We start from the raw sequence: 16,867 nt of genomic DNA, 5'->3' as shown, positions 1-16,867 counted from the left end.
GAGTTTGAAGTAAATTTTAGTTTTTTTTTTAAATTCATTGGGTAAAATTTTGAAGAAATTTGAACTTTTAAAAATCTGGTGGCGCCTGGGGACAGTTCCAAATCGATTTGAGCAATTAAAAATAGGGTACTTATACACCAAATTTCAAGTATTCAGGTCAATTTGGTAAAATGTTGAGTTTTTTCTCATTTTTGGTTCAGATTTGATTTTTAACAATTCACTAAAAATCCAAAGATGCACTTTAGCACCAGAGATTTTGGTATTTTTGCACTCTCTCACGATTTAGTCTTGTTCGGTTCACAAATTTTTTTCCTGGTCAAGATAGGTAGACTACCTACCTTTCGCGAAAAAAATAACAGAAATTACAATTATATTAGGTTCTCCAAAAGGAGAATTTGTAATTTGAAAAAAATTTCCTCGCTTTTCTTCAAGAAATAAAAATGCACCTACCATCATCTATAAAAATATAGGTAGATAAATAGGTATTCATTTCTGCATTATTTTGTTCACGAATAAATAATTTCCTATCAAAAATCGTCTTGAAATTTGTAGTAGATACCCCGCGAAGATCCCCAGGAGACTCGAATGAAACCGATTTATAAAATAAAATATCAAACAAACGGTACTTTCTCCCACTACAGTCAAATAGTGGTAAAAAACTACCTTTACTGTCTTATGTTAGGTACCTCTACCTATTTTATTCCGATCGAGTTTTATTAATTACACTGCAGGTATAAGTAAACCCAAAATATGGCTAGTTTTTATTCAAAACTTATTATCATACATACGGATAAAAATAATATTAAAATCACATTCGTGTGATTTTAGTCAAATTATAATCGACTTCTGGTCTGGAAATGAAATAGAATCTACCTACTTTTCCACCAAGTTACACGCCTTGTGCCATATGTCAAACAACACAAAACCCATATTTCAAACTTAAATGTGCCTTATCTACCTACTACATTGTATATACCACGTGAAAATTATACACGTAGGTACCTTGGTTTATAGGTAAAATTCTATATCTTACTTATAAAGACCCATCCATTCTGTCTAGAAATTTTTCTTTAGTCGCGACGTATCCAGCAGTTTATAATGATAATGGTTAAAATTTTACCTATTTGTAGGAGGCAATTTAATACTTTGGTAATTTGAAAAAAAAAAATATTTCCATCCGAGAATATTCAGCCTAGAGAATTCATAGCCTCCTTGCACGTGATGTCACGAAATGGCAAACGCGTCGTGACAAAAATCATTCAACGATGTAATAAACATTAAATCATTTTCAGGGAAGATTTACGAGCGTTAGCCATTTTTGTGGTTGTACGACAAGTTGATATTTTATAGGTACGAGTATGATTTTCACAAGGGGGTATACCTTTTTTTTTTAAAATGTGAAATTGTACATTAATTTATTTCCCATTAAATGATATGTACGATAGGTAATGGATATCCATCTTTACAAGGGGACCTTCCCGTTCCTCCAATTTGAACGGAACCAAGATAGATCAAAACAGTATGTTCTAAAATCCTCGTAACCAAAACTTCAGTCTTCAGGCGTCAGGCCCTGAAGTTCATTTTTGGATTTTGGCGAATTTTTGAAAATTTGAACAATTCAAAAAAATTGTTTTACGAGTGAATTAGATTTTTTCGTCATAAAATTTCAATTTAACTCCCATGTATTAGATAACAACTGCCAGTTTTGGATTTGGATCATTCTGGAGCCCCCAGCGATTTTTCAATTTTCTCCAGAAATTTCAAATCGATCTGGAGATGCCAAACATGAACATCAGAACATAAAACTGTAATTGGTGCTTATCGGGCACCCTCACAACCATTTTAGGCTGTTACTGTGAAATATTCCAACAGTATTTGTTCAAAAGTGAATTTTTTACCACAGTAAATTCAAGTGCAAAAAAAATGAAATTTTCAACGAAGGTGTATTACGAGCGATTTTTTGTATTTTTGGTTAAAAATTGATTCATTCAATATTTTAAGATCCAGAAAATAAATCCAATTAAAACATAGAAATAAATATTACGACGATGTTAAAGCATGACATCTTCATTTTCCGTGTAAGGCTGATCTACAAATATCTCCAACACTACACTTGATAATGGTCTCATGTAAAATTCTTCCCTCGATTCAAACCCTATATCGAATCTGAAATAAAAATGACGAGATTTTGTGAACGGCATACTTAAGGTTTTTTTTTTTAAATCAATCGTTAGGCACCTATTTATACAGATAAAAAGCTTAAAAATGTACAAAATTTTAAATAAAAAAATCCTTGCAAATTCTCGGGAAAATTCGCATACCTGTTTACCATACTTACATGAGTAGGGATGTATGAGCGAGTACACATGATAGACTGCTTGGGGGATAAAATATTAAAAGGTGATCTTACCCTTTTAAATATCCTGAATTTATAGAAGCTGCAACTACTTTAATCCCATCGGTATGATTTTGCAATATTTGGGTCAAATTCACTCGAGAAAATGTAATTTCGAAGTTGATCACTACTGCGAGCACGTTTCCTCCATATGATCTGTAAGGTAAATGATATTCAGCATGAAAAAAAAAAATGTGGATGGTTTGTTTTTAGTTCTATATGAAAACTTAAAGAAATTAATAATAAAAATTCTGAAAAAAGAGACCTCGTCAAACAATAATTTTTTCCAAAATAGGCATGGTTAAATTTTCCAAATTTAAAAGTGTTTGTTTTTCTCAACGTGGCTAAATCCTTGAACAAATTGTAGTGACTAACTGGTTGTTCTTTTTGCACTGCAACATTTCTTTGAAAGTAATCAGAATTTACAGGTGAATATGTCGATACGTTTGTTGAAAATCCTGAAACATAAAACTCTCTCAGAGCAGTAGGTATTATCTAGTCTATGTCAGTGGCATTTCATCTGGCTTCATGTGTATTTGAGGAGCTTGGTGACAAAGTTAGACAAACGCCACGGAGGGCGCATACGGAAAGGGACCTAACGACCAAAAAAAAAAAGTTCTCCGAAATTGTTGTAGGAACCTTTACAGAGTTCCTACAACAATTTCGGAGAACTTTTTTTTTTTTTTTTTGGTCGTTAGGTCCCTTTCCGTATGCACCCTCCGTAGCGTTTGTCTAACTTTGTCACCAAGCTCCTCATTTTATTATTTCATAATTTTGATTGCCTATATGTATTAGGTTTTTAAAAATTTACCAGCATTTATTGTATCATCCCACTGCATTATAAGTCTGTTAGGATCCCTGGTACCTCGACCAGAGAAATCCTTGGATTGGTCTTTTGTAGCGAATCCATCCATCATGGCAATTTCTTGTCCATAATATACTCCTACTGTTCCAGGCAGCATCATCGATACTATTGTGAAAATATCAGCGTATTCTGGGCAAATTCGTGATCCTACTCTCGGACCATCGTGATCTTGAGTCTAAATGTTTATGAAAATTGAACGAATTTTGCAAATTTTCTTTGAGGGGTTTTTATTCTCAACACCTGATTCACTTATTATTTTTTTACGATTTTCAAGAAAAATTATCAATATGCGTATTTACTGTACTAAATATGAATTTTTTGAATGAGATTCAATCCAAAAAATACAATATTCATGTAAATTTTCAAACACATAACTAAGGTAGGTAGCTATAGATAGGTACTCACCATCCAAAGTGATTTTTTTCCTTCAGGTAGAATCGACATCCAAAAATATAAATAAAATTCCAGAGTTATCGCATCCAACGGCGTGTCGATGTATTTCAACAAAAATGTATAGGGAAAATGTGTGACTGAGTAACTTTTTCTGCCATAATATTGTGTTAAAATCTCACCCCAAACATGTGCTTCCGCGATGAAGATTCTGAATAAATTATTACGAGGAGTAAATATTTATAGCTAATAGCCTAATACGTATAAAAAGGAATTTCAGTTTTAAATAATGTATCTATATAAAAAGAGCATTCAGTCACATAGTCTACCTTTCAAAACCCCCGCGTTCTTCACTATATTTATCCAAATACATCCGAAATTCGTGTATAAATTCAATTGTTTCCGGTTGATTGTATTGTCGCAAATATATATCATCGTCTCTCAATTCTTTATCTTCAAAAAACCCAGGAGTAGCGTCTAATCTGAACCCAGCTACGCCTTTATTGAGCCAAAATTCGATCATTTTCTGAAAATTATAATTTTTTAAAAGTAACTTAACCAAAGTAATATACATTTTACTGGCATTCACAACAGGCTGGAAAAACCAGCAGGTTCAAGCTCCATGAAGCTGGTGACACGGAATTTAATTTCAGATTTTTCTTTAAACTTGAAATGTTATTTAAAAGTAGGTAGGCACCTACTCGAAATTTTCTAGACACCTACTCAATTTTGAAATAGGTATGTCTATCTACTAACCCATAATTTTTCCTTTAGATTTTCATTCCTTAAGTTTAAATCTGGCTGCTCTGGCAAAAAGTGATGAAAATAAAATTGTTTTCGTTTTTCATTCCATGTCCAAGCCGAACCAGGTTCTCCAAGAAAAACGCTGATCTGTGACAAATAATTTTTAAGCAGGGCAGAGATTCAGGATATTAAGCACTTGCCTATATTTTATGAGCTCTTCAGTTATCGAATACGCTTACGTACCCATTTATTTGGTGGTATTTCTTGGTTAGTTACATTATCAACGCCTTTGGAATCTTTCCAAACATAAAAATCAGTATACGGATCGATCCGATCGATGGATTTTTGGAACCATTCGTGTTTATAACCACTATGATTGATTACCAAATCTAGTATCAACTTCATATCTGCATGAATGATTCATGAAACACACAATTATTCTGACATTTCAATCGAAAACTCACCAATTAAACACCAAAAATAGCTTACAATAGATATACCTACTTCTTTTATTCATTTCCCAGATAAGTGCTTCCAAATCACTCATTGTGCCAAGTCTATGATCAACTTTGTAGTAATCAGTTATATCATATCCCATATCCATCGCAGACGTTTCATACATTGGCGTCAGATGGATCGTTTCTATGCCCAGGTCAACAAAGTGATCAAGTTTTGAAGTGATACCTGTATTAATTGATAATTAATTATGATGCATTAAAGTTTTTAATATTTTTCTAATTTTACCAATACCTACCCACAAACTAAAATTTTTTTCATGCCAACTTACCTTTGAAGTCACCAATCCCATCTCCGTCACTGTCTTTAAACGTATGCGGAATAATTTCGTAAATTATTGTATGCTCCCACCATTCTGTGTCCAATTTCGCAAAACAGCTCCAACAAAAGTGAAACCAAAAACAAAACAACAATATTTTCATTTTGTTTACAATATTGATAGGTATGAATATTTTCATACCTTCATCAACTAGAAATAGAATTAATTGTAATTTAATTTTTTATCAACTCGCACTCACTTATATATCTACTACAAACTATACCTACATTTTGCGTATGATGCATGAATAACGTACATTTTTCCACTCGAAAATGTCCAGATGTTGAAAAAATTAGATTCTACCTACGCGTACTAGGAAGTCAAGAAAAATAATGTTATCTTCCTATAAAACGAATCATTATACTCAAGTACATACGTCTCATTTAGGAGTGCAGAATCAAGATTACTTAAATAAACATTCAAAATGTTTGGATTAATGGATTTCAAATTTTGTTTCGGAAATTTAAATGACTGCGACGTACAAAAAGTTAAACCACCTTCGTATGCTTAGTAGGAAAAAATTACCAAAAAAAGAAAAAAATGTAAGAGTTAGGTACCTACCTAAAATTCACGAATTGCTGTTTCAACTAAATTTTCCATGAGATTTTTCCATTGATTCATCAGTTCTGCATGTTGGAAGAATTGAATCCAACTGACATTACGTTGCTCATTGATCAATCGTTTTATTTGGTATGCAGTGGTGCAAATTTTTTGCTCATTTCTTGCCAATTCCAAAAAATAGAGATATAGGTAGGGTATGTAAAAACTTATCGAATTTTTTAGAGTTTTTAAAATAGACAGCAGCAGCTAAAAAATTGGTATCACGGCATACTTAGGTACCTGCGCAAAAATATTATCAGGTATGTTTCAATTACAGTTTTCCACTCGAATGTGTCCAGATATTAAAATAAGCCAGATTCTCAGAAGTCAAAAAGTATCCTCTTCGTATAATAAATCAGCTTTTTTAACACACGAGTCATCATTTCAAACGTCTTTCAATTCAGATGATAGGTAAGCAAAATTTGTTTGTACTTATGTAGGTAAGTATGCATGTGATCTCTATATTGTTCCTATATTTCAATGCTTTTTACGAGATGATTTCAACGTTTGCTTATACATACCTTATCTGTGATTAAAAATGAATAATTATAATTGCTATGTAACAGAATTTGAAACAAAAAGAACAACGCATTACATTAGTCAACACGAATTTTAATTTTTCCAGTTCTGATCGTTCAGTTAAAAACGAAGTTCATTTATCAACTCTTGATCAGTTGATCCACACTACAATATAAATTCATCTCAAGTAAGCTAGGTAAGTAGGTACTAAATATTTTGAAGCATGACATCTTCATTTTCACTGTAAGGCAGATCTGTCTTCAAAACCACACTTGATAATGGTCTCATGTAGAATTCTTCACTCTGTTTAAATTCTATATTAAATCTAAAAAAAAACATCAAAGGATTTTGTGAGTAGCCTAACATTTTTTCTTTTAAACCAGTTATAATTCAAATTAATTTTCTTTGATGGGTTCCAAAATTTTTTACTGAAAAAATTGGAGGGCAAATCGGTAGCAGAAACACAATAAAATTCACGGGGGAGGCGAAAAATTTGTCATACTTTACACACGGTTTAACTTACCCTTTTACATATTCAGAATTCACAGAAGCTGCAACTACTGTAATCTCATCAGGACGGTTTTGCAATATTTCCGTTAAATTCACTCTAGAGGAAGCAGTAATTTCGAAATTGACTACAACTGTAAGCACGTTGCCTTTGTATGATCTGTAATTAAGTAAATGAAATTCAACATTTAAATAAATGAGTAGAATGATGCTCTATTTATGAATTCACTTTTGGCTTTTGGTCTGGGTTGAAATTGAATAAACCGACTTTAGGTATAAACAAAATTCCGACAAATCGCCTAAAAGTAGATATTACGTAAGGTTCGAATGTATAATAGGTAATGGAGACCTTGTCAAACTATAAATATTTCCAAAATTGGCATTTTTAAATTTCCCAAATTTAAAAATGTTTGTTTTTCTCAACGTGGCTAAATCCTTGAACAAATTGTAGTGGCTAACTGATTGTTCTTTTTGCACTGCAACATTTCTTTGAAAGTAATCAGAATTTACAGGTGAATATGTCGATACGTTTGTTGAAAATCCTGGAAGACAAAACCCTCCTTAGTAGTGAGAATTGATGCAATAGGTATTATCATAGTCTATGTTAGTCGCATGGCATCTAGCTCAATATTTTATCCATTCGTAATTTTAATTGCCTATTAACTTTTTGAAAATTTACCAGCATTTATTGTATCATCCCACTGCATTGTAAGTCTTGTAGGATCCCTGGTACCTCCACCTGAGAAATCATGGAATTGATCTTCTGTAGCGAATCCATTCATCATGGCAATCTCTTGTCCATAATAAACTCCTACTGTTCCGGGCAGCATCATCGATACTATTGTGAAAATATCAGCGAATTCTGGACAAATTCGTGATCCTACTCTCGAACCATCGTGATCTTGAGTCTAGATATTTACAAAAATTGAAAGAATATTGCAAATTTTCTATAAAGGGTTCTTTTAAATAACGAATGTGTTTCGGCCTTGATTTTCAGTGGAAGTCATTTGATTGAAAAATAATTAGGTATATTTACCTACCGAAGTTCTTTTGAAAGTATAAACACCAAATATAATATATATATTTTTTAATGAGACTCGATTCAAAAAGTCAATTTTCAAACACGTACCTATCTAAGGTAAAGTAGCTATAGATACTCACCATCCAAGCTGCTGTTTTTCCTTCTGGTAGAAACGACATCCAAAAATTTAAATAAAATTGCAAAGTTTTTGCATTTATGGGCCAGTTGATGTATCTCAACAAAAACGAGTAAGGAAAATGTGTGACTGAATAATTTTTTCTGCCATAATATTGTGTTAAAATCTCACCCCAAACATGTGCTTCCGCAATGAAGATTCTGAATAAATTATAACAGAGAGTAAATACGAGTATGTATTAGCTGATAAGTGATAATACATGTATAAAAGAATTGTAGTTTTAAATACGGTAAACTGTCAATAGACGCCAAGATACCTATTTAGACACTTTTCACTTATTTTGTCTGCAGTTTTCGGGCTTTTCTTTTTACCTGTTGAATATTTTTGAGGTGATAATAGTAACCATCAACTTGAAGTTATGTGAAGCTGTTTATTTTCATTAAAATGTGAATTTACATATGAAGGGTTCCTTTCCAAGTCGGCCTAAGTCCATTTTTTTCGTTTCGAGAAAAACACAAATAAGTGTTTTTCTCGCCCTTCCGCTTCAATAATAAATGATGTGATTATATGGTTGTGAAGCTTGATCTTTCTGCTTTAAAGTACCATATTGGTATTTTTTTAATTTTGCGTATTTTCAGCTCCAGAGCGCGTCAAACAGTCAGAAAAAGTGGACTTAGGCCCATTTGGAATTATCTGATGTTAAAAATTTCGAAAAAGAGCTGAAAAACGCGTTTTTTCAAAAAAAAATTCACGAATCATTAATTTAATACATTTCTGAAACAATTTCATTCGAAGCACCTTCAAATTTCGTCTCTCGAAAATCGTTGAAAAACTTGAAAAAAAAACCGGCACAACCGCACTTGTACTATACAAATTCTTAAAAAATGTATGATTTAGGCCACTTTGGAATAATCAGATGTTTTTTCGAGCCGGCAAAACAGCGCTCCTGAGCGAAAAAAGTAACGCCAGGTGTTGGGACAAGGTGATAAAGGTGTTAACCGACCTGTACCAGCAGATGGCGCTGCTAACTCAAAAATGATAAAAATGGACTTAGGCCGACTTGGAAAGGAACCCTTCATATTTTTAAACCAGTGTTGCAAGAGTGCTGGTTTCAGCACTCCGGAGGAGTGGTGTTTACTCCAAGCATTTTCATCATACTCCAAACTCCACTCTCCACTCCTAGTTTTAGAATTTACTCATTATACTCCACTCCTTACTCACTCCAAAGGAACTGTCAACACTCTTACTCCACTCCTACTCCACTCCTTACTCCTATCATTTTTCATTATTTTTCAGGAATTTTGACTCTACAGATATTGAGAGATTGTTTATATCCATGAATTAAAGGTGTAAGATGGTAAAAGTATATCAATAATTGATAAAATAGTATCATTTGGCGATAACGAATGAGAAAAACAGTAAAATAAACAAATAAAAGAATTAAAAATACGCAAGTAACAGCAACATTTCGATGTAATTAGTCACAAAATTGGGAAAAAAAGGAGGAGTAAGGAGTTTTGATTTGGCAACACTCCAACTCCACTCCTACTCCTTTTTGAAACTGTGGGAGTACTCCAGCATAGGAGTATGGCTCCACACAACAGCATGGAGTGCTCCTACTCCAAGCATATACTCCTCAAAAAATCTCACTCCTTGCACTCCTTACTCCTACTCTTACTCCACTCTTGCAACACTGTTTTAAACATTTTTTCAAAATATTGCTTTTTTTTACCTTATAGTATGTAACCAATTGCCACCAACCCGAAATTGAAATGTTTCATTTTCAAACCGAGCTCACCTTGGCAAAACATTGAGCCCGGATCAGTTTTACCAAATGACAAAATGACCAAACAAAAAACTTTTATTCGTGTTTTTCTGACAAAAGTGACGGCTATTGGGCAGTTTACCTTATCTACATATAACAAAGATCATTCAGTCGATGGCGTAGCTTACCTTTCAAAACCCCCACGCTTCTCATTATATTTATCCAAATACGTCCGAAATTCATGTATAAATTCAAATGTTTCCGGTTGATTGCATTGTCGCAAGTTTAAATCATCATCTCTAAATTCTTCATCTTCAATGTACCAAGGAGTAGCGTCTAGTCTGAACCCACTTACACCTTTATCCAGCCAAAATTCGATCATTTTCTGAAAATTTTGATTTTTCAAAAGTAATCTTAACTGAAGAGGCATTTAAAATTGGTTGGAAAAACCCGAGCAGATACTTTTTACCAAGCTCCATGAAGCTGATGACACAGAATTTCAATTAAGATTTTTCTTCCAACTTGAAATGTTATTTGAAAGTTGCTAAGTATACCTACTCGACATTTTCTGCATATTTTCTAGATAGGTACCTATCCAATTTTGAAATGTGTCTGTGTACTAACCCATAATATTTCCTTCAGATTTTCATTCCTCAAGTTTAAATCTGGCTGCTCTGGCAAAAAGTTATGCAAATAAAATTGTTTTCGTTTTTCATTCCATGTCCAAGCCGCACCAGGTTCTTGTAGGAAAACACTGATCTGTGACAAATAATTTTTAAGCAAGGCAGATTTAAAATATTAAACACTTATCTATGAGTTTCTGAGTAATTAATACGCATACGTACCCACTTATTTGGAGGTATTTCTTGGTTAGTTACATTATCAAAGCCTTTGGAATCTTTCCAAACATAAAAATCAGTATACGGATCAATTCGATCGATGGATTTTTGGAACCATTTGTGTTTATGACTACTATGATTGATTACCAAATCTAGTATCAACTTCATATCTGCATAAATGATGCATGAAATACACAATTATTATTGAAAATTCACCAATTGAACACGAAAAATAGCTTTCAAATGCACCTACTTCTTTTATTCATCTCCCGGATAAGTTCTTCCAAATCACTGATTGTGCCAAGTCTATGATCAACATTGTAGTAATCTGTTATGTCATATCCCATATCCAGTGCTGTAGTTTCATACATAGGTGTCAGATGGATCGTTTCTATGCCCAAGTCAACGAAGTGATCAAGTTTCGATGTGATTCCTGTAAAATGATTTCGTAGATTTTTGTACATTATTAGCCTACAGTCTAAAATAAATTTTGCGGAGGAAAAATGAAAAATAGCCAAATACTAATTTGATACAAAAATTTGAAATTGAGCAAAATATTCCCTAAAAACCACTAAAAAACGTAAAATATGCTCTAAAAACGCAAAATATGCTTTTATATGCTTTTATGGTGAAATATGCCAAAATATGCTCTAACAAAGTGGGCTCATTTTACTTGAAATTTCATGAATCGTGGAGATAATTGAAAAATTCCCTATCCCCTATGCATACAAAAAATATGCTCCAGCATAAAAATCCGAGCCCTGTTTATGGCTATGAAGCAGCAGCCATCCACTCAAAAATATTTGAAAAATTCGCACGTGGTAGAAGATACCTGAAAAACGTTTAAAACAAATTTTGACCTTCTTCAGATTTCATCGTTTGCTAGTACTAAATGATAAACAGTATAAAGTACTTACTATAATATTAATAGCCTTTTTACCAATATTTATTTACATACCTACAAACTAAACGTAAATTCAATTTTTTTTTCGGCGTTCTGGCCTATGTACAAGATGAGACAGCTTACTTACCTTTGAAGTCACCAACTCCATCTCCATCGCTGTCTTTGAACGTATGCGGAATAATTTCGTAAATTATTGTATGCTCCCACCATTCTGTGTCCAATTTCGCAAAACAGCTCCAACAAAAGTGAAACCAAACATAAAACAACAATATTTTCATTTTGTTTCCAAAGCACGAAAGTATCACCTTATAGTTGTATCTTTATACCTTTATCAACTACGAGTAGAAATGGAAATAATTGTAATTTTATTCTTTATCAAATTCTCACTCATTTAGGTATATACTACACTCTAAAAGTACGTATTACATAATATGATGCAAATTACATTTTTCCACTCGAATGTATCCAAGTAAGGTATGTTGAAATAAGTTGTGTTTTCCTCGTACAAAAGGATCATTCTACTCAAGTACATACCTACGTCATTTACGAGTGTACTTACCTAAAATCAAGATTATGCTATTTAAATCAACATTCAGGATTTTTGGATTCCAATTAATTTTGTTTCGGAAATTTAGACGGCTGACTTACATAAATTTAAACAACTTTCATTAAATGCTAGAAGATGCAGCATCAAAATTTCCATAGCAGAAGTATTTTTTGCTTTGAACCACCTACCTACCTATAATGTAGAATTTCAGTGTACCCTACTTAGTACTTACGAATTGCAGTTTCAACAAAATGTTCCATGAGATTTCTCCATTGATCAGTTTAGCATGTTGGAGGAATTGAATCCAATTGAATCACGATCACGTTCACGTTCCGATTTCTATTCGTCTCCAGTTTTTGATATCGTTTCACTTTTTGGCGCACTGACGTCGCTCATTGCTCAATCGTTTATTTGGTAGGTATGTATATGCAATGGTGCGAATTTTTTTCTTATTTTTGTTGATTCCAAAAATTGAGAAATATGTATATGCAAAAATTTGTCGCATTTTTTAGAGTTTTTGAAATTGGCTGCAGTAGCTAAAAATTGGGTACCGCTGCATTCCGAAATATTCAAGAAGAAAATATTTTCAAAATATGAATTTAAACAAAAATTAGTGATTTGAAAAATTTTACAGAATTTGAAACTGAAAGAATTACACATTTCATTGGTCATGCAACACAAATTTTAATTTTTCCAGTTTTGATTTTCCTGTTAAAAACGAATTTTATTTAGTAACACTCTTGATCCACAATATAATATAAATTCAACTCAAGTAAGTTATGTACTTAGGTACTAAATATTTTGAAGCATGACTTCTTCATTCTCACTGTAAGGCTGATCTGTCTCTAATACCACACTTGATAATGGTCTCATGTAGAATTCTTCACTCCGTTCAAACTCTATATTGAATCTAAAATAAAAATAGAGGGATTTTGTGAGAAGTCAAAAATTGTTTATTTTAGATCAGTCATATAATTAAAATTAATTTGCTTAGTTTTCCAAAATTTTCTACTGCAAAAATCGGAGGACAAATCGGAAGTAGAAACACAATCAAATTTGTTGGAGAGACAAAAAATTTGTTATATTTTTCACGTGGGTAGGTACTATATGTAGGTAGGTACATACATTTGAAAATATAGGGCTCCTTCTGGGCTGCATACTTAGATCGAGATCAAGAGTTTGTTAAAAAAATTTTTGCTTGCAGCTTTGTAGATAAAGATAGGTAGGTTGGTAGTTAGGTATACGTACAACTAATGTCATTCAAAACTTGGCTGTGACAGGTATAAGGAAGAAAAATAGCGCATTGCTTGGTGCAGAAAAAAATTATACGTTTATCTTACCCCTTTACATATTCAGAATTCACAGAAGCTGCAACTACTGTAATCTCATCAGGACGATTTTGCAATATTTCGGTTAAATTCACTATAGAAGACGCAGTAGTTCCGAAATTGACCACCACAACGAGCACATCGCCTTTGTATGATCTGCAATATTGATGGATATTAATTGAAGCGCTGTACTACGTTATTATTATATAATTTCATTGGTTCAAGTATGTACTAGGTAGGTTCGTATAAGGTAAGTACATAATAGAGACCTCGTCAAACTAAAAATATTTTTGGAGTGAGCCTCAATCTTATGCTTTCCAAATTTGAAAGTGTTTGTTTTTCTCAACACAGATAAATCTTTGAACAAATTGAAGTGGCTAACTGACTGTACTTTTTGTACAGCAGCATTTCTTTGAAAGTAATCAGAATTCACAGGTGAATAGGTTGTGGCGTTTGTTGAAAATCCTAAAACAAAAATACCGTTTTTAACGTAGGTAGGTAAATTTTTAGATTATATGTGTAGAGTAGATTCCTACTACCTACAATAGGTACTCATCTTATTCCTTTATACACATCGATATCATAATCTATGTTCACTTTTAATAGTTTACCAGCATTTAGAGAATCATCCCATTGCATCAAAAGTCTGTTAGGATCTCTGAGCCCTCCACCAGAGAAATCCTTAAATTGGTCTTCTGTAGCGAACCCATTCATCATGGCAATCTCTTGTCCATAATAAACTCCTACTGTTCCAGGCAACATCATCGACAATATTGTGAAAATATCGGCGTATTCCGGAACAATTCGTGATCCTACTCTCGCATCATCGTGATCTTGAGTCTAATGAAAATTGAAATAATTTTCACAAGTCTTCCTGGTGTCAACTTTTAAGTTATGTGTTAGTATAGGTACCTGTACATTGGGTTTCAATCTTAATTAAAATGATTTGGTTTGAAAAAAAATGACAAATTGTTTTGAAAGTGGTGATTTTTCAAGGAAGGAAATCCATTGAATTATCAAAATCAAGACTTCTTTCTCAAAACTCAAATAAAACAAAATTTTCAAGTTCATTTCTATTTTTTCAACTTTTTCTGGGTGCTTTTTCAAACAGACGGGATATTATTGAAAATATAGCTAACAGCTTCAACGAATAAAAATTAAACGAAATTGAGTATGCATTTCAAGTCTGGGTATAATGATTGGTCTTTCTCTGGGCTTCATTTATGAATCGAACGAATTCCAACAAAAAAATATACATAGGTAGGTATCTTGTACTTATAATTATCTAATCGTAAGTAGAGTAGGTACGTATATCCAATTTATAACGCATACCATCCAAGCATATATTTTTCCTTCAGGTACATAATACGACCAAAATTGGAGGTAATTCTTTAAAATCATCGCATTCGCAGGAAAGCTGATGTATTCGAAAAGAAATGCGTAGGGAATGTGTGTAACTGTATAGTTTTCTCTGTCATATTGTGTTGAAATCCCCCATCCATGTGCTTCAGCCACAAAAATTCTGAATAAATTATAACATACAAAAATAAATTTCACCTTCATATCTTTAATAATGAATACTCAACTACATAATATGTACAAACCTTTCAAAACCACCATGGTCCTCATTATATTTATCCAAGTACGTCCGAAATTCGTGTATGAATTCGATGGTTTCTGGTTGGTTGATTTGTCTCAAGTACATGACATCATCTCTGAATTCTTTATCTTCGAAGAAAAAAGGAGTAGCGTCTAGTCTGAACCCAGCCACACTTTTATTGAGCCAAAATTCGATCATTTTCTGAAAAATAATTAAAATTTTTTGAAAAAAGTAACCTCAACTTTTTACCTATAGGCGTTCCATCTTGCGTATTTTCATTCAATCTAAAATGTTAGGTACTTTCAAAGTATGTACCTAAGAAAGTAGGAGCTGAAAATGATTTAACGCCCTAAAGTACCTATCTTAAAATCTACCTATCTACATACTAACCCACAACTCTTTCTTCAAATTATCATTACTCAGATCAAAATCTGGTTGCTCTACCAAGAACTGATGAAAATAAAATTGTCTTCGTTTTTCATTCCATGTCCAACCTGAGCCAGGTTTTTGAGAAAAAATATTCACCTGCGAAAAATTATTTTTATATAGGGCTGATTTCTGTATTTTTTGAATATTTAATAAGTACCTAAGTGATACCTACGTATTACATACTTACCCACTTATTTGGCGGTATTTCTAGGTTAGTTACATTATCAATGCCTTCAGAATTTTTCCAAACATAAAAATCAGTATAGGGATCGATTTGATCGATAGACTTTTGGAACCATTCGTGTTTATATCCACTATGATTGATTACCAAATCCAGTATCAACTTCATATCTGCATGAATAATATCGATTATGAATTGTACCCAACTTTTGATGCATCAAACAAAGTCTAAAGCTAAAATAAAAAATTCGTCAGTTGAACATCATCATAAGCCATTTAAAATATACCTACTTTTTTTATTCATTTCCCGGATGAGTTCTTCCAAATCACTGATTGTGCCAAGTCTATGAAGTTATAATTATCATATCCCATATCCCTCGCAGACGTTTCATACATTGGTGTCAAATGGATTGTTTCTATGCCCAAGTCGAAGAAGTGATCAAGTTTTGATGTGATTCCTGCGAAATGATTCGATAAATACTATTACAAATTTCACCAATGCATAGGTACTATAGGTACTTGACTACAAATTGAACTTTAATTTCCAAGCAAACTTACTCACCTTTAATGTCACCAATTCCATCTCCATCGCTGTCTTTGAACGTATACGGAATCAATTCGTAAATTATTGTGTGTTTCCACCATTCTGTATCCAATTTTGCAAAACAGCTCCAATAAAAATGAAACCACAGATAATAGCCCAATATTTTCATTTTGATGTCTCTAATACATTTACTTTCACAATGCAGAAGTGGAACTAATTGTAACCGAATTTCATTCGAATTGCCTGATGCTTCAATTATATTTTTCCACTCGAATGTGTCCATAACGTGTTAACGTGTTGAAATAAGTTATGTTCTAGGAATTCAAGAAAATGTTTTTTTTTTTTTTTTTTTTTTTTGTATTTATATGATAAGTAACGAATAATTCTACCCAAGTAAGTATATGTGTCACTTATTGAACATGTAAAGAACCATTTCAAACATGAAATTACGGCCTTTTTTCGGCGGCGGCGAAACGTCCGCGGCGAAACGTCCGCTGCGAAACAAACAGTTCCCAATAAAGTGCTAAACTCGCCTAAAAAGCCAATTTACCCGTTTAAAGGGAAACTGTTTTTCCTCTCTCCTGAAAAGTTGTGAAAATGGACAAAGCGAGTTTTGGAATATCACTCTTCATTTTTAAAACGTAAATAAATTTAACCAAAAATAATTAATTTCACATAACTTGAAACTGAGAGAAATAATTATTATCACGGATTAGTCA

The 16,867-nt window shown here is 32.8% G+C and overlaps 2 protein-coding genes and 1 long non-coding RNA gene across 3 annotated transcripts; all 3 read right to left on the bottom strand.

The window, feature by feature from the left end:
- Positions 1-2,416: 2,416 nt before the first annotated feature.
- On the bottom strand, positions 2,417-4,126 carry LOC135849526 (uncharacterized). The gene is made up of 5 exons (XR_010559558.1): positions 3,980-4,126; positions 3,666-3,861; positions 3,207-3,435; positions 2,661-2,853; positions 2,417-2,551 (listed from the first exon to the last, which is right to left on the bottom strand). It is a non-coding gene; the product is annotated as an uncharacterized LOC135849526 (long non-coding RNA).
- Positions 4,127-6,426: 2,300 nt separating this feature from the next.
- On the bottom strand, positions 6,427-12,048 carry LOC135848639 (maltase 1-like). Its single transcript, XM_065368590.1, has 10 exons — positions 11,648-12,048; positions 10,870-11,049; positions 10,623-10,786; positions 10,402-10,536; positions 9,966-10,162; positions 8,017-8,212; positions 7,535-7,763; positions 7,205-7,397; positions 6,872-7,015; positions 6,427-6,673 (listed from the first exon to the last, which is right to left on the bottom strand). The coding sequence occupies exons 1-10, from the start codon at positions 11,796-11,798 to the stop codon at positions 6,556-6,558; spliced, it is 1,707 nt and encodes a 568-aa protein (XP_065224662.1). The 5' UTR covers positions 11,799-12,048; the 3' UTR covers positions 6,427-6,555.
- A 1,899-nt stretch (positions 12,049-13,947) lies between these two features.
- On the bottom strand, positions 13,948-16,431 carry LOC135848349 (maltase 1-like). The gene is made up of 9 exons (XM_065368248.1): positions 16,341-16,431; positions 16,167-16,250; positions 15,999-16,062; positions 15,896-15,948; positions 15,612-15,775; positions 15,386-15,520; positions 15,000-15,196; positions 14,728-14,917; positions 13,948-14,235 (listed from the first exon to the last, which is right to left on the bottom strand). Exons 1-9 carry the CDS (start codon positions 16,429-16,431, stop codon positions 13,948-13,950), a joined length of 1,266 nt encoding a protein of 421 aa, XP_065224320.1.
- Between the last annotated feature and the right edge of the window lie 436 nt (positions 16,432-16,867).

The sequence above is a fragment of the Planococcus citri genome, chromosome 5, assembly GCF_950023065.1.
Source record: "Planococcus citri chromosome 5, ihPlaCitr1.1, whole genome shotgun sequence".
In the NCBI taxonomy this organism is placed as follows: Eukaryota; Metazoa; Arthropoda; class Insecta; order Hemiptera; family Pseudococcidae; genus Planococcus; species Planococcus citri.
The sequence above is the reverse complement of the archived record's forward strand: the minus strand, read 5'-3'. Positions and strand labels throughout refer to the sequence as shown.